Genomic DNA, 25,674 nt, shown 5'->3' with positions numbered 1-25,674 from the left:
ATACTATATTTGTGTTTGTGAATCTCACAGGTGATTTCAGCTGTTCATGGTGTGTATCAGGCATTGTTAAGCCTGAAGAACATTCCTACACTTGAAGCAGCATATAAAATGGTATTGGGTGAGATAGCATGTGCCCTCTCCAGCCTAACTTTGGTGCTGAAAGCCAATGGTATGGCTCCTGCCCCCAATGGCTGCCTCTACTCAAATATCCAACATCCTGCCTTTACTTCTCTCACCCTACCTTTGGAAAATGCAGAGTTCACACTGATCTTCAACCTCAGCACCCTCACTACCATTGGTAACACCAAGAATTCTCTGATTGGGGTGAGTATCTGCTTTTTCTTTTTTTTTCCTGTTGTGCTGGGCTACATAATTACACTCTTGATACCAAACCCGAAACCATCTTCAAGTATTAAATATTTGTTTAAACTCTAAATTTAAGCTTACTACAGCTTTTATTCTGACTAATACAGTTACTGAAGTAACAGAAACATTCCAATTTAGAAATAACTTCTCCAGACTTCAGGGCAGCATTACATAAAGAAGAGTAATGGAACTGTTTGTACTGTTTGATTACATGCATCTATACCGATCTGATCAGAAGTTATCATTGCAAAATTTTTAAGTAAGTACACAGCTATTCTAAGTGCATTCTAAATCTGTCTTGTCAAAAATAATATTACCCAATGTTTTAATTTTCTATAGAACAGGCAATATACACACCATATATACTAAACCAGGTTACTAATAATGTAACCACTTAATTAAATTATTTTCACTATATATCCAAAGTACAGTATATGTTGCCAATACCAATACCAATGTGACACGTAAATGCAAGTTTTTTCCCTGAACATGGATCAAAGTAAAGTGCCAATTTTGACATTTAACTTAAACACAATAACACAATACCTGTCAATGCTTCATTTTGCCAATAATGTAATAAGTGATTATGTTAATGTTATCACCTTAAAGTACCCTTGATATAAAAAAACTAAACATGTACCAAAAATGTTGCAGATATGATTTATTTGAATCCAAGGAAAGATATGAGACACGGTGAAAGTTTTGATTGTTTAAAAGCAAATGTTAACACAATGTTAAAACGGAACATTTTTTAGTCGGTTCAAATGCCGTTCAGTTAGTTGGCATTAAAAGACTCTTCTACTCACCAGGGGCCTCATGTACAAAGACTTGCATTGAGCCCGCACTGAAACCTGGCATAAGCACAAATCTAGAAAAATTAGATGTATGATACTGTGTAGGCCTGAATCCAAGCACATTCGATTTATACATCCCAATCAGCTTGGAATTGAGTGCACATTTACTGTACATTGTGTGCCTGAGCTAATTCCATCCCACTGTCAACTGGCTTAGTCCCAACAGTTCCATGACAACTGTCCTGTGAAACCTAAAGTGGCTGAGCCAGTCTCTTTCTCTATGTGTTGCTCCATTGGCAATATCTTATAATAGCACCAACTCTGCCATTGTTGTTAACGGTGTTTTCTGCACCATTTCACCCATACATTTTTATCCAATCACAGACAGCTGGGTGCGTTAATTTTTCAGCTGTTTATCTATAATGTGCACATCACTCTCAGGAATGCCCTTTCTGACACTATTAACAGGTTTCCAGCATCACCTCTGAGGGCCATCAATGGCTCGAAAGCACTAGAAAATGTATGTATGCCAGCCACGAAGTTGGCGTGGAGCACGTCACATTTTCACGGTCATTTCACTCTAGATAAATCTGCAGAAATCTGTGTACGCAATTTTTTTGTGCTGATGCACCCTTTGTACATGAGGCCCCTGGACTTTGTTGATAAATTGACGCAGCATATGTGTCGTTGTTTAACTTAAATCACTTATTGTTTGATATTTGTTGTTTTTATGTGTTTAGATGTGGGCCTTGTCTCCTACAGTCTTCACACTGCTCAGTCAAAATCTTTTGTTGGTCCACTCTGACTTAGCAGTGTACTACCCCACCATCCAGTATGCCGTACTTTACACACTGTACTCCCACTGCACAAGGTATTTCACCCCATCCACCTGCAGTTGTCTTACTAAAACTGCTGCTTGAATCAATATACAAGAACCGATCTTGACTCTGCTTTACACTTTTGTACTTTCTTGCATCATTCTCTGGATCAAAGGTACATATATATACTTAAGTCTAATATATATATGCGTGTGTGTGTGTGTATATATATGTGTGTGTGTGTGTGTGTGTGGGGAGTGTTTTAACTGGCAAAGTATGCCTTGCATTAGTATACACAAGCACACGCAATACTTAAACAGCATCTTTAAACATTTGTTATAAATGTGGGGTTTTTTTTCCATTGAATTAGTCATTGTTAAATAAACCAGATCTTTTTTTTACTGCACAGCTCCAGTGAACATTTAGAATTAAGGCTTGAATTAATGTAATTTTAGCTACCGGTAACATTGTGGAAGCTGTTCTTATTAACTGTCCCCATGTCTTTTCCTCCATCCAGACATGATCATTTCATCTCATCCAGCTTATCATCTTCTCCATCACTATTTGATGGTGCTGTTATCAGCACTGTGACCACAGCAACAAAGAAACACTTCAGCACACTCTTAGGCCTTCTTGGAGGTCTCCTGTTGAAAGAACATCTCTACATTGAGACCAGGTTCTTTATCATTCTGTTACCATGACTTCCTGTTTATGTATTTATCGGTGTGTAAACAGGAACAACTTTTTATGCATTGTAATTTTAGGAGACTGCTGTTGACCTGGGCTCAGGAAATCTCGGTGCTGATGAAAAAGTCAGACACTTATAGCCCTCTCTTCTCTTTGACCACTTTCAACAAGTTTTGCAGGGGTCTCCTTGCCAATGGTAAGTCATTTCTAGATATTTACAGTGTTTTAACCATTCACAAATGTAGTTTGGAATTGACCTGTTATTTTCATGGTTGTTAATTCACCAACAATTTTTTCTGGATAGCTCTAAATGAAGATCAGAGTATTTGTCTTCAGACCTGCCACTGTATTATGGTTCTGTCTTCATCTTTGTCCACTGAGCTGCTGCAGAGGTAAACATATCAAAGCTTCTTTTAAAATGTATTAAAAATGTTATCAATGACATACTGTATTATGTGGTTTTGCTCCTATATACTAAATTGCAATATATTAATTTAAATATGTATGTGTAGCTGTGTGGATGTGTGTAGAGTACAGTTGGTCAACTCAGCAGTAAGAGTAAGGCAGGCCTATGGTAAGCTGCTCAAGACCATTCCACTGGATGTGGCTTTGAGGTAAATTTGTTCTGCTCAACATCACCCTACATTAGACTAAATGCAAATACATTGTAAGCAGATCAACAGTATTGGATCAAGATTTTGTAGCCCTTTGACTGGAAGCAAAAAAAATAGAAGTCCAAGATATACATCATCACGTCAATTAAAACAGGCCTTATTGAAGTTCATCTACTTTGTAGCATGTTTTGTTACTAGTATATTTTAGAGGTTGCATGATGCTGGCCGTGTAATACATACAGAGGGCTTGCTTAATATTTACTTTTGAAATTTAAATCCCCCATTAAGTAAAGAATTTTGGGACTCAAATGATATAGACTTTAAATTTCATGGAATTTCAGGTAATTGCACTTTATTTAAAAATCTTTTGGCCCACAGTGTCCAAAGCCAACCCAGGATGAAGGATATTTCCCTGGCTGTCCGCCACCACATGAGTCGAGCACCAAGCAGCACCTTTCATCCCCAGGACTTCAGTGACCTCATTAGTTTCATTTTGTATGGGACCTTGCACCGTGGCGGGTAAGTGCACAACACAAGCACAGAAATCATGATAACAAATATTACACAAAACCACTTTGGCCTGGAAAAAATAGATGGATTAAATACTAGAGATCCAGAGTAAACAATGCTTTTTGATGATTGTATTATTATTGTGCCAGCTTAACCACCAGTCTAGTTTTAATTTTTTTTATAAATAATTAAAATAAATGTGCAGTTTTCAAAGAAAGGAAATATAACTTGTTCAGTTTTCTACTTTGGATGGTTATTGTCATCTGTGCATTTTGTAGTGGCGCTTCAGTTTTCTGATTTCAATAACTTTTTTCATAGTAAGGATCCCTGGCTGGAGCGATTGTATTACAGCTGTCAGCGTTTTGAGAAGCTGGATGGCCGAGGCTGCGCTGACAGTGGTAAGCCAGGTGTTGTACCACAAGCCCTGCTGAAAAATGAGGCTGTGCTGTGGCAGTGGGCAGCGTGGGAGGCTGCACAATTCACTGTTCTGTCCAAACTCCGAACGCCACTGGGCCGTGCTCCAGACACCTTTCAAACCATTGAAGGTAAAACATTTTTAATGTATGTCATACTTATATCTACATCCTCATATGTATCAAGGAATCCACTCACAGGTCAGACTCACGAGCCTGAAAACTTAGATGTGCCAGCACAGTATTTGTTGGTATGGGCCACCAAGTGTATTCCCCCTCCAAAAGGATTACTGCAGTTGTGTTATCAAACTCCATGCACACCCTTGAAAGCTATAGATTCTTTGAATTTACACCCTTAGCACCCACTGTGATCACCCAGAGTGTCTTCAATTACTACTGAATATGTATACTTCCCATACAATCTGTGGATAAACCCTGTAACTTCACAATGGCACCTTATCTCAGAACCATGATGATATGCAGTGATTTAGTGCTACTATGACCTGACCAGAAAACCTAAGCTTAAAACCTGTACCTTATGCGTTGTGCCTTGCTGGAATATTAAAATTAAGCTTCAAGTTTGTGTGCTATCAACAGGGGTCATGCCCTTTTTATAATGTACATGATCTGGAAAATATGCTGCGTTTCACTTGTACTTGGAAGTTGGAATTTCGGATTTCCTGACTTTCAGCTGGATTGTCACCAAAGTCGAATTTCCTACTCAGAAAGTCAGAGATTCCTGACCACCCCCAAGTTGGCTTTCAAAAATGGCTACCCAGAGCGTAAGCAGTAAACAGAGCTCTCGCCCTTCGATGCTCTTTGTAAACAACGAAATACGAAGTGAGAAAAAAGTAGGCTACATTCTGTGGTTTGTGTTGCCTCTTCATCTACCATGTTTGAAAGTTGCAGAAGCACCAAAGTTTTGTCCAGCAGTTGTTTAAATTCAGAAAAGGCAAGCGTGAGAATTCCTTTCATGTAGGTCGCCATCTTGTTTTCTGACTTTGTAACTGGAATCCTGAAAAGCTGGCTTTGGTGTCATTCTGAGTTTCATCTTCCGAGGTAAATGAAACACAGCATTAATAGATAAGAAATAACATTCGAGCCATGTTTATAGGTATGATCCGTAGCCTGGCTGCACATGCTGTCAACCCCGAACAGGACGTCGGAGCGTGGGCTGGATCTGGGGGTGATGGGGATGGTCACCACTCCAATCAGCTCCGTCTTGCTCTGTTGCTTCAGTACCTGGAAAACCTGGAGAAATTAATGTACAATGCATATGAAGGATGTGCCAATGCTCTAACTTCTCCTCCAAAGGTGTTTGCAAGGATCATACACTTGGTTGTGATTTTTCACATTTTAATCCTTTTTTTTATTTTAATCATTTTTGTTTGTGTTCCAGAGTATCAAAACTTTCTTTTACACAAACCGTCAGACATGCCAAGATTGGCTAACAAGGATCCGTCTTGCTCTGATGAGAGTTGGTCTTCTTTCTGGCAAACCAGCAGTCACCATTCGCCATGGATTTGACTTGCTAACAGAGTTTAAGAACAGTAGTGCTCAGGTCAGAGCAAGTACTGTCTTGCAAATTCTTGAAGTAACCATCCCTGTGTAAAGTAGTTAGTTGGCATTTATAATGTTTCTGTAGCGAGGTGGTAGTTAGGTAATGTAGAGTTGAGTATCTTATTTTTCTCAGGGTCCAGAGGTGGAGGTCCTTCTGACATTGTTGGCAGAAGCTCTCTGTGAGCTAAATTGTCCTGAGGCCATACAGGGTTTGGCAGCATGGAGCCTTTTGACCAGTGGTAGAAGTCTTGGCTGGCTGTCATCAGTCGCCCTACAGGCTGAGGGAAGGTATGCCCCATAATGTGATAACTAACAAAGTCTGACCAAATTCTGCATTGTTAATGCGTGTGTTTGTGTATGTGTGTGTAGGTTTGAGAAGGCAGCTCTTGAATATCAAGATCACCTCTCTGCAGTTACAGGGATGGACTGTAGCATCAAAAGCAGTGACTGCTTTTTGCCTAAATTCTCCAACAGCACAAGTAGCCCCAAACATGTGAACAATGGTAAAAAGCAAACATTTCATCTTTTTTAATATCCAACAGTAATAGGATGTAAGAAGAAATTGTTAAAAAAAAAAATTTATTAAAGTGTTGTTTTCTTGGGATGGGGTTTCTTCTGAAAAGGTGACAATAAGAAGACGGTGCTCCTCAAGGGAAATGAGTGTTCCTCTGAGGTCATCAACTTTCTGGTCAACAAAGCTAGTCAGTGTTATGTGGCGCTCTGTGACTGGGCATCAGTTAAAGAGTGGCAGACCACTGTCCATACCCTAAAACAAAACTCCAGCATTTCAGGAAGCATCAATTTGAGAACAGATTTAAACTACATCCAGGCCCTGAGTCGCTTTGAGGAAGGTGATCTTGCTGAGTGTGCAACTCAGCTTGAGCTGCTGCCTGGAGAGGACTATAGTTTGCTCTCTTACAGCAAAGACAAACTGGGTAAGGGAAGAGGGATTGCATACAGAAATGACATTTATGGAACATCAGTAGTTTACTTTTTGTGTGCATAAAATGATGCAATGTTTATTTACTTTTTAGACCTTAAGAAACTTCTGCCTTCCATGAGTCCGGATCCAATTGAACTGCAAAGAGCCATTGAAGTGCAGCTCCTTCGCAGTGCTGTTAGTTCCACGCCCAAAGCCACACACCAGGAGCCAAAAAGTACCCCAAGTCCCGAGTAAGTTATCAGTCTAATCTGTATAGTTGTTTATAGTAGGGTCTTTTTTTTCATTTTTGTTTGTGTGTGTGTGTGTGTTTATAAATAATGCAATGGTGTTGCAGCATGTTGCTACGATGCCTGAAGCAGACTGGAAGACTCTGTTTGGGTCCTCTCCGTTTGTCTACCCTCAATGTGGCTGACAACTTGCCCACCCTGCCAACCCTGCAGCTACATTGCAGTTCCATGCTGGAGAACACACTCATAGGACAGGAGGTATATGCACTCGTAATTTTAAGCAATGTTTAACTAATTCTGTCCTCTCACATTTGGATGAATTCAAATGTAGCACACAGCAAAAACTGTACATTTACTTTAGCCATAAAAGAATATAAACACCAACTAATGGAAATTGAGAAAAATATTGTCTGAGGCGAAATTACATCAAATGAAAAAGGGGTGTCTACATTCATATATAGCCATATGTACAATGTGTTGTTTTATTTGTTATTTTTTTAACATAAAAACTTGGCTAACGGAAATTTGCCGGCCACCAAATGTACCAGCTTCAGCCTGTCCAATGTGACGCGCTCCCGACGACCCCCATGTCCAACACAAAATTCTTGGAGCCCTTCTCCAACAACCTAAATGGGCCGTCATACGGGGGATGGAAAGGTGAACGGTGTGCGTCGTGATGCACAAAGACAAAATGTGACGTCGCAAACTCTGCTAGCACTGACCAAAGCGCCGAAACGATCTGGGGTGGTATCAGAGGTGATATCCTTAGGGAAGCCAAAACACGCAACTCAAGCGGAAAGAAACGCGCAAGCCATATCCTCAGACGTCATGGAAGATAATGGAACTGCCTCTGGCCACCTCGTGGTTCGGTCTAACACCGTGAGCAATTGTGTAAAACCCTGGGAAGGAGAGTGATTGAACCATATCAAAAACCCTACGGCGCCACTACACTGGCACGATAGGACAAGGGCGGCCTGTGGAAACGTCACACAGGCCCTGGACCACCTTCCTGTACCACAGCATCCTCGAGCTTCAGGCCTGTGCCAGTGGTCTTAAGTGCCAAGATTTCCAGATCCCTGGGCTGGTCAGCAGCCATAACTGAGAAATCCACCCCAAGATGCACTGGGCACACCAGCACCCGCGAGAGATAATGCCACTGGGTTGGCCTTCCCCGCCACATGCTGAATGTTTGTACTGATTTCTGAGATGGCCGCAAGGTGGCGCTACTGTCAGGCAGACCATGGCTCAGTTACCTTGGACATAGCAAATGTCAATGGCTTATGGGCGACGTAGACTGTAAAGGAGCAGCCTTCTGGCAGAAAACGAGAGATGGCGTGTAGCCAACAACTCCTGATCGAAAACGCTGTACTTCTGCTCGTTGTTCCATAGTTTACGGCTAAAGAACGCAAGGGGTTGCTATGCACTGGCCACGCGCTGCTCGACTACTGCCCCAACAGCCACATCTGACGCATTGGTCGTAAGAGCAATGGATGCCCGCGGTACGCGATGCGCAAGAAGCGCTGCATTTGCAAGGGCAGAATTAGCTCCTTCAAATGCCTGGATCCATTCGGGAATCCAGTCGACCCGGTTGTTGGCCTTCCATAGTCTAAGGGCCCTGTAAAGTGGCTGCAGGAGTTGGGCTGCGTGAGGGAGGAAACGATTATAGATTCACCATGCCCAAAAACTCCTGCAGAACTTTTTAAACAACCAGGCGCGGGAAGTCTGCCACCGCCTGTACTTTAGAAGGCAATGGAACAGCGCCCTGTGATGAAATGCGTTGGCCCAAGAAGTCAATCACAGTTTAAGGTGCAGTAAATGCTTGTCGGCCGACAGGCTGGCAACCAAAATGTCATCTCGATAAACAAAAACGAACGAGAGGTCACGCAAAACTGAGTCCATCAATCTCTGAAATATGTGCACCACTCCTTTCAGGCCAAAATCATGCGGAGGAATTCAAAAAGCCCGAACAGGGTTATCACAGCGGTCTTAGGCATGTTCTCCGTGCACATGGGAACCTGGTGGTAAGCAAGCACCAGATCTACCTTCAAAGAATCGACGTGCCTGCGAGGTGAATGAAAAAGTCCTGAATGCGGAGTGGGATAACAGTCCTGCGCGGTGGTGTCGTGCAGGTGGCAGAAGTTGCTGCACAGTCGCCAAGACCCGTCTGCTTTTGGCACCATATGGAGAGGTGAGGCCCATGGGCTGTTTGAACGCCTAACTATACCAAACACTCTCCATTGTGCCGAACTCTTCTCTTGCTGTAGTCAACAGCATCAAGACGCAGCGTTCACTAAAATTGCTGGACTGGTCGTTGGGATGAAATATTCCATGCTTAACAACTGTAGCAGAGAACGGAGGCATTGTCAGCGATTGAAAATCAGCCAGTAAACGCTGAAAATCATTACCCAAAGCCGACACGTTTGCATACTTTACAGGCCCAGATTCCCCTGTCTGACACGGAATTGGTACCAAATGTCCCATTAGAAAACTGTGGGCCGCTACCTCTGGACGAAAAGGTCCGAGTCAGTTGGAGGGAGGAGGCTCTTCTGAGATTTAGAGTCCACCAGGAACCATCTACCAGACAGGGAGTCCTTGATAAAAAGCAGCTGCTCTTGTTCACCAGCGCCCACTGCTGCTACTGAGCGCTGGCTTTGGCGGACCCGTTGCCTTGATTGTGCATGGACGGACTCAGGAAGCTTCACCGGTGCAGCGAAACCAGCCAGCTGTTGGAGTTGAGGCGACATGGTTGAAGAGGAGATGCTGTCTTCTGTTGGCTCGAACATGTCCAATATGGGGTCACCAATGTGGCAGGACGAAGAAAGACTCCACGCAGTTGTTTCTTTATTGCACTCCAAACTTGAATGAAACAATGCTAATATTGCACCAAAAATATATGGCCGCAGAACATGCCTCCCAACCCATAATCCTCCTGGGTGAGAGGTACCTGCGTGCCGGCCGCAGGAGCACATTTACACAATACCATGATAATAATAATATCTGTGAAGCGAAACTTTCATATCGTGACATCCCTTTTTGACCATTATTGTCTTTATTTCTTGAAGGTTTCAGTCTCTTGTTTGTGTAAAAAGACTGGCCCTTGCAGTTATTTTTCCAAAGAACTAAACTGTTTTTCAATTTGCAGGAATGTGTGATTCCTCTATCCAGTGAGGCTTTAAGGTCTTGTAAACAACAGGATGTCCAGCCTTTTCTTCATGCTTTCAGATACACTGTCTTCCAAAGACAGCACCTTAATAAGGTTAAAGGTAAGTATCCACCAATAAAGCATGGATTGTGACACAATTCATGCTTTCTCTTTACAATCTCTATGTGATCAAGATTAAATTCAATGTTGATCAAAAGTATTTTCAAGATTTAAGCCACTTTTATTTTTGTAATTAGCTCTGTTGTCCTAGAACTGTTACCTGGATGGAATTTTCATGTTAAAAGTGACTTAAAAATGTAAAGGTTTGAGTACTGAGTTTCAATTCCAGTTTGAACAAAACCCCTAATTTTATTCACTGATAAATTGATATTGTGGTCCTGGTATAATTTATTCAGATTAAATGACAGGAACTATGAAAACCTGACTTAAATTTAACACCTATGTACCTTTCAGCTGTATTCATTGTTTATTGTGATATAACATAAAAACTGTATTTATAACCAGGTTCAATTAAAGTAAATATGAGATTGGAATTGGATCACTCCCCAAAAATTCATATGATGCTCCTCTTCACATTTTTTTCAGGCTACTCTTCATCGACAGATGGCCATCTAACGGAGCTTTGCTTGACGGCTGTCAAATTTGCCAGGAAAACAGGAAACATTAGCCTAGCTTCCCGTTTGATTAGGCAGTGTGGTGATAGAGCCCATGAGGAGGAGGAGAAGGGTGATTTGAGCCTCACATTCAGGCGACTCAATCTGGAGGGCACTCTTGGCGAGAAATGGGGACCAGAGCTACAGATAGAAAAAGCTAAAGTTCTTAGAGCTGCAGGTAATATAAAAGAGATGTAGAAATCTATGAATTCCTTTTTTGAAGCATGAAATTCTACTAAATCTACAGTAGGCTGATAATGTTAGACTTTAACGATCATAAATCGGTCTTAATAACACATTCAATAAACGTATGGATGGATACATTGATTGATTTTAGTTAATTGATCCCAAACTAGGAAATTCTTGTTTTACAGCAACATATGTGCAAAGTTAAAAAGCCTTTCCACAGCAAAAATAGTACCCCTTGGTTGCCACGACAAGCTGTCATGATGTATACACATTTGTTAATACCACAACTATTCCTTTCTTTAAAAAACATCCAGAACTTCCTTTTTCCCGGTAAGGGTCACACTGGTAAATATTTCTTTCGACAGCACTTTTGCATTTCCTCCCAGTAGTTTTGCTTTCTCGTCCAATAGATTTGCATTCCCATGCAATACTTACATTCTTATGTTCCCTTGCAATATTAGGCTCTCTAGTTCCAGCTTCGGCAGACATACACATTGACACAATCACCATGATGGGTAACCTGGACTACATTAAACATTACTTTAACCTGGGGCTCACATACAATAATATACTAGAAGCTTTGTCTGTGAGACACAATGTAATTATAAACATGAAGACTCGAAGCATATTTTGGGGAAAACGGTCTGTTTCTACGGTAGCATGATACAATAGATGCCCTGCACTTAATTTGAAGAAAACTCCAAGACTCTGTAGGTTACCGCGTTATATAGTGGTCACCTATCTATGTATCGGAGAGGCACTGTCACACTATCACCACTTTAAAATCAAGTGCCTATCTCAACTATTATGTGCAGCTCGTGAACTAGGTATTATGTATCTAAGTTGCTTTTTGGTCAGATTTTATTTGTATAATTACACAATGCTCTTATACCTTCAACAGCTCCAGACAAAGCTTTCAGTATATTTTGTATGTGAGCCCCAGATTAAAATAAAATGGGAAGTGCATAACTATGTAATGTGTACGTCTCCAAAGGCTGAAAATATGGATCCCTGTAATGAGAGGGAACGCAAAAGTTCAGCCTAAAAAGATTTACCAATGTGACCCTTCCCGGGCTCCATTATTGCCTTACTTGTAGAATTTATTATTTATTCTGTAAAATTAAGAACACTCTATTGCAGTGTTTTAAAAATGGCATTTGCTTTTCCTGAAACCCCTTCTGTTTGTGACATGCCACTGAGGTCAATCCCTTCACCAATCAGAGCATTGCAGTGCCTCCAGTGTGTCTAAGTCACCTTTAAGTATCTGAAACAACCAGGCTGCTTTTTTACAGCAGCTGTCACAAAAGTAACACCATATACCAGGCACCAGGTACTTTTTTTGTATTGGAAATGTCTGTAGAAATGTGGAATTAGTGTCTTTAAAAAGCACTTATTGATGCTGAACAGTAGAATTCTTACATTGTTAAAGGCGTGGCAAAGTGTAGCCGTCCTTAATTAGTTATCAGAAATTGCTGCTGCTGTGTGCTGATTATATTACAATTCATGAAGCAGTTTCTCTTTGAAAGGCCAGTCCATGGCAGCCATGGAGATGCTAAGTGGAGCTGCAATGTCATACTGCCACATGGGGAAGAATGAAGGGGCTGCCTGCCGCTCACTGCTCACACTTTGCAAATGGTTGCTGGCTGACTGGAAAGACATGAGTTCTCAACTTAAACAGGCATGGCCACTATTCATTATTACTCTAATTATTGATTAGATTTTCTTGATTTATAAAAGCTAATTGAAATACATCAGTATGTGTGTGTGTGTGTGTGTAATTATGTATATTTGTGTGTGTATGAATGTACATCACAAGTGGTATCAGTACTCTGTCAGTGAGTACTCAAGAATACTCTTGCTCTGAAAAAAAGTGGTAGCTAACATTCTTATGAATATTGCTACACTTGTGGTACTATAATCGATGGTATTATGTCCTGTTTTCTACAGGTGATAAAGAAGTCAGGTGTAGTGAACTCCAGTGCCGGCAATATAACATCCCTCACCAGAAACATTTCTTCACTGCTGGAACTTTCCCTCAAAGAGCAGGGTATTCCCCACATCACCGCTGAGACCTCAGGTAATGTGGCACAACAAGTCTTTACATAGATAATGCTTGACAAAGTATTGTCAACACCTCCTTTTCCATTACACAGAATTTTGAAAAATCCTAGTTTGTTTGCAACGATGTTCTCTAATGAATGAACTTTCCCTAAAACCTTCCTTGAATAAGTCTGTAGTAAGTAGGACCTTTCCGTATATATTTGCGGGCCAGGGGGCTGTGTACTGAGACAGTTGATGGGTGGTTTACATTCTCTACCTGTTTGACCAGCACTGAATTTATATACGTTTCACTTCAAATATGATTTAAACTTTTAGGGTGCAAATGCTAACCATTTTTTTAACCAAACATTTCTAACCCAAACATCTGAATCCCACCCAGAATTGAAAAGTTCAAATATAAAATACCATATTTTCACGACCATAAGGCGCACTGTATTAAAAGGCGCAGTCTGTTACGGTTGCTATTTCTGTATTTAAAACATACATAAGGCGCACCGTATTATTAGGCGCATGCTAAAACATACAGTAAAAAATGACAACGGAAGTAAAACAGTGAGTTTCGACACATTTATTGAACAAAATATTAATTCTTCCGCCACAAAACCATCAAAGTTTTCATCTTCTGTATCTGAATTAAATAGCTGCACTATTTCAATGTCCAACATCCCGAATTCCTCTTCTTCATCATCTGAATCAGACTCACCGACCGGTTCCGCTTCATGGCGAGCTCCGAATTCACCTGCTTACTGTGTTGTTTGACGCTGTCTGTGAGGTGGGTGCGTATGGAATCACATAGAAGCAGGGATGGTGAAGTGTGAAAAAAGCCACCCGGCCTCCTAACATACACTTCCCTCAGCCACTCTTTCATTTTTCTTTGTCCATCCAGCCCTTTTGATTTGCCTTGACCACAACTCCGGCAGGAAACGCTTCTTTCGGCAACGTCTTTCTCTTGAAAATCAAGATTGGTGGCAATTTCTGTCCGTTTCCGTGGCAGCCGAGAACCACGGTGAACAACGACTTCTCCTGCCCCGTTGTGCGTATCGCCACTGTGCTGGTCCCTTTTTCTCCACTGTGTGGGTCAAAGGGATGTCAAAAGTCAGAGGGATCTCATCCATGTTGGTGATGTGGCTGGGCGTGGTTATCTTGTCGCGGCAGTAGGTGCGGAAGATGGCCGCCCTCTCCTGGTTAGGGTTACGGAAGATGGCCACCCTCTCCTGGTTAGGCTTAGGGAAGATGGCTGCCCTCTCCTGGTTAGTGTTAGGGTTAGGGAAGATGGCCACCCTCTCCTGGTTAGGGAAGATGGCCACCCTCTCCTGGTTAGGGTTAGGGAAGATGGCCACCCTCTCCTGGTTAGGGTTATGGTTAGGATCCGTGGGCAGCCGCTGTGCAACAGTTGTCCTTGCGCGTATGGAGAGATGCCGCCTCCTCATAAAGCGAAAACACCAAGCCGGACCTCCGTGGAAGTGCTCAATGTCCATTTCTTCAGCAATCGCTTTGGCCTTTTGCCAAATGGTCACAGTAGAGACGCCCCTTCCAGTTGTTCGCTCTTCCACAGCCAACTGTTCCACTCAGTCTTCCAGCTCAGGCCACCTTGCTTTGTTCCCATGGAAACTCAGCTTTGTCTTCCTCACTTTCATTCACTTTCATGTTTTCTCCACTTTCTGACCATGGACTCATTTAAATTAAAATGTTTTGCAGCTGCTCGATTGCCGTTTTCAGCCGCATGTTCGATGGCCTGCAGTTTAAAGTAAGCCTCATTCATACACGTCTTGCTTGACCGGCGCCATTTTAGGGGATCCTTACGCGTAGGTGTGCCGCTAATTGATGGGCGGAGCGTTTACCGTAGTGCACCCACCAAAGGCGCACAGCAGATTTTGGAACTCAGTCCACAAACAAGGCGCTCCATATTATAAGGCGCATCGTTGATTTTTGAGAAAATCTCAGTGTTTTAGGTGCGCCTTATAGTCGTGAAAATACGGTATTTCATTTCATTGTCTTATTTTTAGCAGTGTATATATCTGTAGCTTTTATATTTAGAGTATGCCCCTCTACTCAGGTGCATTCACACAAGCAATCCATGCGGTTACCAAGCCTGGATTTCCTCTAAACTGTGGATTTTTGTTGGTTAATGGGCACGGCACACTTTTCCCTTACAATTGGAAGAATTGTGCTTGGGCACAACACAGTTGTTCACACACACTTTGCAAATCTCTGACTCGCAGGATCACTTAATTTGCATGTTTGCAGAGGCGGACTGTTCTGAAAATTAAGTACAGAAATAAACAAGTCATTGAAGTGTGAGTTATGATTTCCTATTGCTGCAACCACAGTTTTATTCATGGCGGTGTGTCATCCATATGTCGTCTATCGACATGATGACGTAGGTTTTGGAGGAATCTGCGCTTGGCAGGCACAGTTTGCTAGTGTAAGTGCAATGCAGCAGGGGTGGGGGGACATCCGTGCTTTAGCATGGAAGAAATGGCCCTAGTGTGAGTGCACCCCTATTGTATGTACCTGACCTTTTTATGCCAGAGTTGTTTTTAACCTTGTAACATTTAAGTCTTGATCCTGCGTCCTTTACAGTAAATGTGGGTGTTGGGGAGCCAGACTTTGTTTTGGGCCAGCTCTACCAGCTGTCTACATACCTGGCTCCAGAGATGGCAAAGTCCTGGGCAGCTCTGGCTAGTTGGGCTTATCGCTGGGGAAGGAAGGTGGTGGATAATACCAGGTTAGTGGACCCTCTCAAGATGTGCAGCTTAGCTAACCAACCTGTTTGTTCCTTATGCTGTCTTTCGTAGTAATGGTGGATATTGTTCTCATATAGATTCTCAGGCACATCCCTACCAGCAGCAGCTTCACCTATTAGTTTTTTTTTTTGTCTATATATTTATTATACTTTCAGCCATGGTGAAGGTTTGCCTCTTCTACCTGAAGAGAAAAGAGAGATAGAAGAGCTGCTTCCATCAACTACCAATGACGAAGATAAAGAGAAAATTTTCAGCATTCTCGGCCAGGCCATGTGTAGACCTACTGGTATACAGGTTTGGATTTACTAATGGATTTACTTTTTTTTTAGCCTTTAAAATATCATACAGTCCTAATTGATTCAACACCTGTAAACTAATGCAACTATCCCAACTCTATTCTAACTCAACTTTTGGACACATTTCTAATTTAACATGTTAGCATAGTATCATTTTTAATATCAACTTAAATGAGAGCTGTGTGTCCTTTTTCTTGTTTTGTTTTTTGGGGTTTTGTTTTAGAAAATCTTCAGGGCAGTACAATGGAAATGATCACACTTAATGCATACACTATAAACCGTCATCAAATGAAAACAACTTAAAACTATTATATTAACCTTTTATCAGTTTTGAAAGAAGAAGAATGTTTGGGCACATGCTCGATGGATCTGTTCATAATTTTCTATCATTTCTAAGGATGAAGACATTGCTCTCCAGCAGGATGATGATGAGGATGACATGGTGGATGTGATCTGGAGACAACTCACTGGCGCATGTCCCTGGCTTGCAAATATGGGCCAGGGTGTCTCAGATGGTCTGATTCAGGTTTGGAGACATGTGGTGGATCGCATCTTTGGCCTCTACAGGGTCTCATGCCAGGCCTATTTTACTTTTTTGAAGCTCAATGTTGGACAGGTGAGTCCTAATGTCTAACATTGTTTCCCATGTGTTCTTTTTTCTTGATTGCTAAATCCCTATATCATGGGGATGGTGCTGAAGCCTGTCCCAGCTGCATATAAGCAAAGCCAGGGTACACCCTTAAAAGAATCCCTAGCTCATTCCCTATATCAGGTTTTGAGTGTTTGTTACCTTGCTCAAGGGTACCCCGGCAGTGCTCTGAAGGGGTCCTGCCACCACCCACACTACCAGGACACCTTTCATGTATTGTCCACACGAGGGCTTGAACCAGGAACTCTCTGCTTCTTTATAGACTGAGCTACCACCGCCCCTTTAGTCCTTAAAGTTGTTGGATTTGTTTTTTATGGTTAAGGTCCCTTTAGATGAAGATGATCCAAAAGCCTTGCTGTCATTTCAAAACAACAAACAGAGCAATGATGATGTGATTGTCATGGCAACCCTGCGGCTCCTTCGATTGCTGGTGAAGCATGCTGGTGAATTGAGAGAAGTACTGGAGTTGGGTTTAGCCTCGACGCCTACAGGACCCTGGAGAGGTAAACAATTTTATAAGGTTTCCATATATGAATTATTTTACTTGAAATTATATTTTTTATTTCACTGCTAACCGTGATTTTTAGAAAATGTCAGTAACGGTAATTTTTTTCTTTACCTTCATTATGTCATCAGGGATCATCCCCCAGCTTTTTTCCCGTCTCAATCATCCAGAGGCATATATCCGGCAAAGCATATGCAGTTTGCTGTGTCGAGTGGCCCAAGACTCCCCGCATCTCATACTCTACCCTGCCATTGTGGGCTCACTATCCTTTGGAACAGAAGCCCAGAATGCAGGTATACATTAGTTTTATAATGAAAAGAAATGTTCCAATCTGTTCAAATTTAAAAAAAATTGTTTTTCTTTTTCACTTGAGTAGGAATGATATTGATTTTTTTCTTTGTGAAAAAACATCCAACCGCTTGATGTGGTGAATCAAGGTTGTCCCTAGTTAAATGATTATACTTTGGTTAAAGGACACATGAAATGTTATATTTTTACCTGTGGTGGTTAGAGTAATAATGTGAAGACTAAGACTTGACTCATGCAGGTAATCATAGGTGCAGCACAGTTGGTCTATTTTCTGATAGGTCTCTAGTTAACTCTTAAAGGAAGGGGGAAAAGTAGAATCCAATGCAAAAATTTGGAAATACTATATTTTAGAGTGGACCACACAGTGCTACAGCACATTCAACATCTGCAATGTTGGGTTTCTGTGAGTTTGCAAAGGAAAACTGTGCACTGAACATGGTTCACCACCTGAGAAACAAGCTCCCAGTACAATTCTTCAAGTACACAGCAGCAACTCAGGCAAAGTCACTGTGCCAGCCAGTTAATGTCTGTCTGATTATCCAAGGTAGTTTTCTCTGTCAACTGGACTGGGTTTCTTCTCTTGAAGACGTTTCGCCTTCTATCCAGAAGGCTTCATCAGTTCTGTCTGATTATATTTTGTTATAAAAATAGTATGTTTTTATAAGCTTAAATCTGCAAGCATCGTTGAGCAGGCCCTCACATGCTCACTGGGCTGTGGCACAGTTCAATTGTCTGCTATTTCAGTACCCAATCCAATAGTAGTTTTTACCAGTTTTGGCCTTTTTACAAAGTTTCACAACTTTTTTCCAAGTGAACTCGTACCTCAAAGCAGGTAACTTCCATTTTGGGATGTGGTATCAACAGATACTCGATACCAATTGGCTTGAACTCGTGGGCAAAAAAGGTGACATACCTTGTTAAACCCTTTGTTCACTTGCGCTAAAACACCCCATTTATAGACCTACAAATGGCTCATGATAACATTATTACAAATAACATGAAATTACTCTCGAATACTAATGCTTTTATTTAGCCATTATGGTTAGTAAGTGATCTGTGCCACTGGTGAAAATATAATTATGTTACTGTTTAATTGACAGGAAATCAACTACCTTCAGCACTTCCCACGTTTTTGGGAAGTATGCAGGGAGAGGGCATTGTAGGAGAGGAGCAGGCCGATGGCAACGGACCAGATGGAGCGCCAAAAGCAGAACTAGCAAACTTGTACTCCAGTCAAGACCAAGCCATGATGCAGGATTGTTACAGCAAGATAGTGGAAAAACTGTCCATTGCAAATCCTGCCATGGTGCTTCAGGTTGGTTTGTAAACAAAGCCATTTAGACGTTATGATGAAATAGTTTCTAAATTAATTTAAATGTACAGCTCCACAGTGATTTAATCCAATACATTGATTAAATCAGTGTACCCAATTACCTTTAAGTCAGTTTCAGTCTTGAGATTGATTTGGCGCTAACCTCATATGTGTGCTGAGCAGGTCCAACAGCTGGTGGGTGAACTACGCAGAGTTACCTTACTCTGGGATGAATTGTGGCTCGGTGTGTTGCAACAGCAACATATGCATGTCCTTCGTAGGATCCAGCAGCTCGAGGATGAGGTTAAGAGGGTTCAGAATAACGCCACGCTGCGCAGGTAATGCCACATTTACAAAGCTACTTGGAACAATACCACTGGATTTGAGTGAGACAAAAAACATGATTACCTATGTCATTTGTAATCATCTTTGTTGCTGATTTCTTTTGTTTGGAGGCCTATTATGAAGGCTTTCAAGTCTGTATTTTTTTACTCTGTTGCAGGGATGAAAAGATTGCTATCATGCGGGAAAAACACTCTGCTTTGATGCGTCCTGTGGTTTTTGCTCTGGATCACGTTTGCAGTATCACTGCAGCCCCTGCAGAGACACCACATGAAGTGTGGTTCCAGCAGACTTACGGGAGTGATATCATATTTGCCCTTGAACGACTGAGAAACCCTAATAACCCCGCCAACCCTGCCAGCAGCTGGCTTCCCTTTAAACAGGTGATTGGTTTGTATATTCTGTTGAGACAATCATGACTGTGTTGATATTACATAAAGGTGTTTTTGTTGATATTACTGAGAAATACTTTTGTTGGTCAGATCATGTTGAGCCTGCAGCAGCGTGCCCAAAAGCGAGCTAGCTACCTGCTTCACCTGGAGGAGATCAGTCCTCATCTTGTGTCAATGACGAAGACAGAAATGGCCTTGCCTGGTGAGGTGTCAGCATCAGACGCTATCACCATACAAAGCATAGGCAATACCATTACCATTCTACCCACTAAGACCAAGCCCAAAAAGCTGTTCTTCATGGGCTCAGATGGACGACATTACCCATACCTCTTTAAAGGTAAAACATGTGGCCGTAGCAGTGAAAACATATGAAATCAGTGTGTTTGTAAAATTATTACCTTTTTCTTAAATATGTGTTTACTGTCTATACTGTATTAAACCTTCCTTTATGAAGACTGTAAGTTGTGATAAAAATACATTTTGTTTTAGGTCTGGAGGATTTACATTTGGATGAGCGCATCATGCAGTTTCTGTCCATTGTCAATACCATGTTCACCAAGATTAACCAGCAAGAGCAGCCTCAATTCCATGCCTGCCACTACTCTGTCACCCCGCTTGGAACCAGGTCAGGGCTTATTCAGTGGGTGGATGGAGCCACACCACTGTTTGGCCTCTACAAACGCTGGCAGCAAAGGGAGGCTGTGCTCCAGACCCAGAAGGTATCCTTGTCAGCTGCAGTGGTTGATACACGTCTTTAAGATTAGATAAAATTAGAAATGCATAGTGGTATGGGAATATTTTGTTCTTTGTCTTTATCAGGGCCAAGATTCATTGCAGCAACAGCTGCCAATCCCTCCAGTACCTCGCCCAAGTGAACTGTACTACAGCCGCATTGGGCCAGCTCTGAAGGCAGTGGGGCTCAGCCTGGACGTGACGCGACGAGATTGGCCTCTAAGTGTCATGAAAGAGGTGCTAAAAGAGTTGATGGAGGCTACACCTTCCAACTTGCTTGCTAAAGAGCTGTGGTGTTCCTGCACCACGCCAAGTGAGTGGTGGAGAGTAACTCAGGTAACTCAAATTCTACAGCTCAATTTAATGAGTGAATGAAGATTACATTTAATGGCAAGAATAATCATTAAATGCGTTTGGAATTTCATGGTTTTCTGCATTAATAGTTCATTATGTCACTGAGGACGTTCTGCTGTGCCATTAGGGTCATTCTGCCTGGACGTCCTCTTCTCAGTATAGTAACCCCGGTCCTATAGTGTCTCCATTTGTAGCTTGTTTACTGTTCACTGTAGACTAGTGAATTTCTCTTAATTTCTAATATCACTTTGTAACCCTTTCCAGCTTTATTTAAATCAGATTCTTGATTCCATTAAATTGAAAGAGGGCTCATAAAATAGCATTAGTCGTGTATGAAATGAATTCGAGTGGTTTTTATCAATCAAGGAACACCTCCAAACTCCTTTTCTTAACACTCCGGGGCCAAATTTTCAGAGGCCTCTCAACTCCTAATTTGGCCTAAAAATTTCCAAAAGGAATCTTCACTTAAGAGTGATTCATGTTCATCATGGATGTTTCTTAGAGCAACTTGGATTGAGGAAGGGGACAGAAATATTTATTTTATTGGGGAGGTGTAGGTGATCTGTTGCTAAGTATGAAGCAGTCTTCTCAATGGTGTGATTGCACCTCGTAATAAATGGACAGTGAAATCAACTGATTCTAGAACTTAGACTGTACTAAAAAATGTCTAATTGTGAAAATTATTTTGTCATAAGGATAAAATTCTTTTTCTCTTTGAGAATTCTTTTGTGCAATTTGTTATACAGCTTTAAAATGTTTGAACATAGCTCATTCATGTGCTGATTATTGATTTATGTTTATTTGCCATGCTGGTAATTTCACTTAATCTATTTGATATTAATGGTGGATGTAGCCATTTCTTTGATTGCTGGCCTCCTTGTAAAAAATGTTTTGCTTTGGCAACATGACCAAAATACTAACCCCAGCCCCTCAACAGACATACTTCCAAGATAATACATTGAAAAAAATACATTAAGGAATGGCACTGAACGAAAAGGGGGCAGGCTAAAGCTCAGGCCTATTATGAATAAAAGATAAGAGGGAATAAAGGACAAAACAAAAATGCCACATTATCCCTGCACAATCAAGCCGGTAGCACCATGTTAAATGACTGTACTGTATACGTTCAGTATAGAATATCTTTCCTTCCTCTGTCTTTCAGCCACTTCTCTGTTTCAGACATGCTGGAGCTACTTAAAAGTACTCCTCTAAAGAATTTTTTCACCTTAGGAGCTCTCTTGTGGCCCTTGAATAACTTGAATAACTCTATTTTTAAGATTTGAAGAATTATTTTTTTTTTTTAGAATCTAAGATATAATTTTGATCTTGGGATGCCATTCTAAGAAAAATCCTATCTCCTAATTAGCATTTTTGAGGTCAGTGTCTTGGGTCCGTTCATACTTTTTCCACTAGCACTGAGTTTTTTACAGTGGTTTACAATAAAGGTGTGAAAGATTAGAAATTATTTTATTATTTTAGATTATTTCTGCCACCAAAGACAATTAAATCACTCTTTTTGATGTAGTAATGCAGAAAGAGATCATTGTAAAAGGTTCCCATATGTTTTCTTACCACTATAACTCACCAATTCCAATATGATAATTTTGTTACTTTATGGTGTTTACATAAGAATCACATTTTTGTTATAATATACAAGTTAAGCTGATACTCATTCTTTTTTGTCTTAATATCGCAGTCTTATGCCAGGTCCACTGCTGTCATGTCGATGGTTGGCTATATCATTGGCCTTGGTGACCGTCATCTAGACAATGTGTTGATTGACATGACCACAGGAGAGGTGGTGCACATTGACTACAATGTATGCTTTGAGAAAGGTCAGTTTTAGAACTTGAATCCATGAAAAAATTCTCAATATAAATAACACAAAGAGATGGAGAGTAACACAAAGAGATGGAGAGTCACAATCATCCTCAAACTCCTCACAATTCTTTCAATTTGAGGGTACCAAATGATGAAGTGGCTCTCCCTGGTGAACAAAAGAATGCATTTCTTCCTACCAGAAATTTAAGGAGCATTTTATGCATTTATGCATGTAATCAAAATGTCAAAATTACCATTGGTTTTTGTTTTTTCGTTTCCTGTTGCTAGGGAAGAGTCTACGAGTGCCAGAGAAAGTCCCATTCAGGATGACCCACAACATTGAGACTGCTCTGGGTGTCACCGGTGTGGAGGGCATCTTCAGGCTGTCCTGTGAACAGGTCATTGATAAGGGTGCAAGGGCTTCCAGTTAACATTACTGTATATTAGCATCATAGTCGTTGTCTGACATTGACACACACATTACTACCGGTATTTTCAGAAATGGCACCATGTCCGCTGTGCCAAGCAGTTGTTTTTTTTTACATGACTTCTAATTTAATTTGAGATTTTAAGTAATGTACAGTTGCCACCACACCACAATAACTAGATATTGATAAAGACTTAACTACAGAAAATTTTGTACATATTTGCCATCAATGCCCTCCCTTTGGCATTCTGTGATTATGTTTGCCTGGCTTATAACAGTTACCATACAGATAATGATTTCTTTTTCATCATTTTTATCACACCATAGAATATTGGTCCTTCTCTAAAATTCATAGTCAATTGCAATGGAAACTGTTCAATCTCTCGATTCATTCCTCAAACCTCTATAAAGTGACTAGCAGATTATTTTGCACAATGTTTCATATAAATGTGCCTTTTCAGGTTCTTCAGATCATGCGTCGTGGCAGAGAGACCCTGTTGACCCTGCTGGAGGCCTTTGTCTACGATCCTCTTGTGGACTGGACTGCTGGTGGGGAAGTGGGTTTTGCTGGCGCTGTTTATGGAGGAGGAGGCCAACAAGCTGAAAACAAGCAGAGCAAAAGGGAGATGGAAAGGGACATTACACGCTCTCTTTTCTCATCCAGGGTAGCTGAGATTAAGGTCAGTCCACCTGATTGTTTCCTGAACTTATATTATTTTTATTATTATATTATTATTAATATGTTCACAATAATAAAAGTTCAAAGCTATTTAAATGTGATTAGGTCCTTCTGTGTAATGTTTGTAGGTGAATTGGTTTAAAAATCGTGATGAAATGCTGGCAGTGTTGCCACAAGTGGAAGAGGCTGTGGAAGAGTACCTGGTTCTGCAGGAGCTGCTCTGCCAGGGTGGGAAACTGCAGGACAAACTTCAAGAAGAGATAACCTTCCTAGAAGGAGCAGAGAACCATCCAGACCATCTTATTCTTACCCTGGAGCAAAGGTCTGCAATTGTGCTCTAGAAATTTACTTCAAAATCTTTGATTTTGTGATTTTATGCAATGTATGAATTGGCTAATAACATGTTTTATGACCAGTGATATGAGATTATAAAATATTTGCCAAAAAATGTTATGTTTTCAACAACTGTCGATAAGGTATCAATGATATTTACTAATTTGTTCTGCAAACACAGGTACTCTGAACACACTCGGCTTCAGTCACAGCAGCGAACGATGCAGGAGGCCATTCAAAGCAAACTCACTGACCTTGACCAGTGGATTTCCCAGTACCAGGCAGCTTTCTCCAACCTGGAAGCTGCCCAGCTGGCCACTTTGCTTCAAGACATCAGTTGCCCCATAGATTTGGGTTAGTTTCTTGTCCTTCCTCCTCCCCCAAAAAAAGTAAAATAAAACCAAGTGCGTCTTCACAACGTTGCACTTTGTTGATTGCTATCAAATGTATCCAGGTCCTCCCAGCTATGTACCTGCTACAGCCTTCCTACAGAATGCAGGCCAGGCCCATTTGATCACCCAGTGTGAGAACTTGGAAGCAGAATTGAGCACTTTGCTGCAGCAGCGACGTGGGGCCCTTCGTGGTTGCCTAGAGCAGTTGCACAGCTACGCAACAGTAGCATTACTGTACCCAAGAGGTACTTTGCGGCTCCATCGAGTCCAGCAGTGGAAGGCCTGGTTAGAGGAATTGTTGACAGACATGACGGTGGAGCAGTGCCAGCATATCTACCGACAGTAAGAAAAAAACTGCAGAAGGCTTTTATAGTATAGTATTTGCATAATTTATGGGAATGTAAATGGTCTTTGGCCCCATTTTCTTCATCTGCTACCTTTTGTTCACTGAAATTTAAATTTAGAGGAGGTTTCCATTGCTCTTTGCAGTAAGGCACAGCATTTAGAATGAAACCTAAAATGTGTTTCTGAAGTCGCTTAAATGTTCACTATTGATAAAATTTGGTTAAACATATAATCATGGCCACACTTTTTTTGCCTTTACAGATATGAGATACTCTTTGCACCTCAGCCTTCTGCAGCTATCTGTCAGTTTTTGTCAAGTGTGGAGTTGACTTTGCAACATCAGATGGCAGAAACCAATGATCGTGTGATGCATCAGGCAGAGCGGCTCAAGGCCGAGGGAACGACTGTGGCAGTGTGCGAAGATCAAGTACAGGAGATTGACCACTGTATCACAGGTTTTCTACATGAGAACAGAGAGTATGGTTCTCTGGGATTGGCAGGAATCATCACCTCTCTCCTGTGTACACTGTGCAGGTTTAAAACATCTTTCATTCTATGTTTCACTATGATGTTGGTCTACTTGTGCAAGATAATATACAGTGTTACAGGTTCAAATTACTGACATGCTTCCAAAGCATTAAAATATCCCAAATTTATTTGTAACATATGCAATTTTTTTTATTACAAAATTCCAGGGTTTAATTGTCATGACTTATTGAGTACTTGAGATTCAGTATGGTATGTTTACAACTCACCTGCAAACAATTACTTTATGGTTACTGGGTAGGACATTTTGAAGAAACTCAACATCGTTAATTATTAAGAGAGATGACACTATAAAAAAGTACAATAAAGTACATCTTGAATCTTGAACAATTTTACACTGACATCCCACAAATTGCATTTCAATCATGGGAGGAAAGAACAAAAAGGTTAACCATTAACCAGAGATGGAAAATGTTGTGATAGTGACCAATGAAACAGCCTCTGATAAGTTGTATTTACCTCAAGCATTTTCCTATTTAACCCTTATATTGCTTT

General features: G+C 41.1%; 1 protein-coding gene across 2 annotated transcripts in view; it reads left to right on the top strand.

Annotated features, from left to right (window-relative positions):
- Positions 1-25,674, top strand: part of smg1 (SMG1 nonsense mediated mRNA decay associated PI3K related kinase) — a 48,137-nt gene that overhangs the window by 13,023 nt on the left and 9,440 nt on the right. The window contains exons 13-49 of one of the 2 annotated variants that reach the window (XM_029839736.1): positions 31-324; positions 1,901-2,031; positions 2,496-2,654; positions 2,743-2,861; positions 2,970-3,057; positions 3,178-3,279; positions 3,658-3,798; positions 4,108-4,334; positions 5,317-5,516; positions 5,602-5,763; positions 5,896-6,050; positions 6,132-6,265; positions 6,386-6,697; positions 6,797-6,935; positions 7,040-7,190; positions 10,075-10,195; positions 10,681-10,926; positions 12,464-12,615; positions 12,885-13,014; positions 15,582-15,726; positions 15,901-16,039; positions 16,439-16,657; positions 17,013-17,193; positions 17,327-17,488; positions 18,605-18,819; positions 19,000-19,154; positions 19,319-19,541; positions 19,641-19,887; positions 20,040-20,269; positions 20,370-20,618; positions 22,333-22,471; positions 22,746-22,855; positions 23,346-23,564; positions 23,692-23,885; positions 24,078-24,250; positions 24,351-24,630; positions 24,895-25,167. In XM_029839736.1, the coding sequence (XP_029695596.1) occupies positions 31-324; positions 1,901-2,031; positions 2,496-2,654; positions 2,743-2,861; positions 2,970-3,057; positions 3,178-3,279; positions 3,658-3,798; positions 4,108-4,334; positions 5,317-5,516; positions 5,602-5,763; positions 5,896-6,050; positions 6,132-6,265; positions 6,386-6,697; positions 6,797-6,935; positions 7,040-7,190; positions 10,075-10,195; positions 10,681-10,926; positions 12,464-12,615; positions 12,885-13,014; positions 15,582-15,726; positions 15,901-16,039; positions 16,439-16,657; positions 17,013-17,193; positions 17,327-17,488; positions 18,605-18,819; positions 19,000-19,154; positions 19,319-19,541; positions 19,641-19,887; positions 20,040-20,269; positions 20,370-20,618; positions 22,333-22,471; positions 22,746-22,855; positions 23,346-23,564; positions 23,692-23,885; positions 24,078-24,250; positions 24,351-24,630; positions 24,895-25,167 (6,716 nt within the window). Of the gene's footprint in view, positions 1-30; positions 325-1,900; positions 2,032-2,495; positions 2,655-2,742; positions 2,862-2,969; positions 3,058-3,177; positions 3,280-3,657; positions 3,799-4,107; positions 4,335-5,316; positions 5,517-5,601; positions 5,764-5,895; positions 6,051-6,131; positions 6,266-6,385; positions 6,698-6,796; positions 6,936-7,039; positions 7,191-10,074; positions 10,196-10,680; positions 10,927-12,463; positions 12,616-12,884; positions 13,015-15,581; positions 15,727-15,822; positions 16,040-16,438; positions 16,658-17,012; positions 17,194-17,326; positions 17,489-18,604; positions 18,820-18,999; positions 19,155-19,318; positions 19,542-19,640; positions 19,888-20,039; positions 20,270-20,369; positions 20,619-22,332; positions 22,472-22,745; positions 22,856-23,345; positions 23,565-23,691; positions 23,886-24,077; positions 24,251-24,350; positions 24,631-24,894; positions 25,168-25,674 lie in introns of both variants that reach the window. The other variant, XM_029839735.1, reaches the window with a different exon arrangement.

Source organism: Takifugu rubripes, chromosome 8 (genome assembly GCF_901000725.2).
Source record: "Takifugu rubripes chromosome 8, fTakRub1.2, whole genome shotgun sequence".
NCBI classification, from domain to species: Eukaryota; Metazoa; Chordata; class Actinopteri; order Tetraodontiformes; family Tetraodontidae; genus Takifugu; species Takifugu rubripes.
This window is presented reverse-complemented; position numbering and strand designations above follow the sequence as displayed.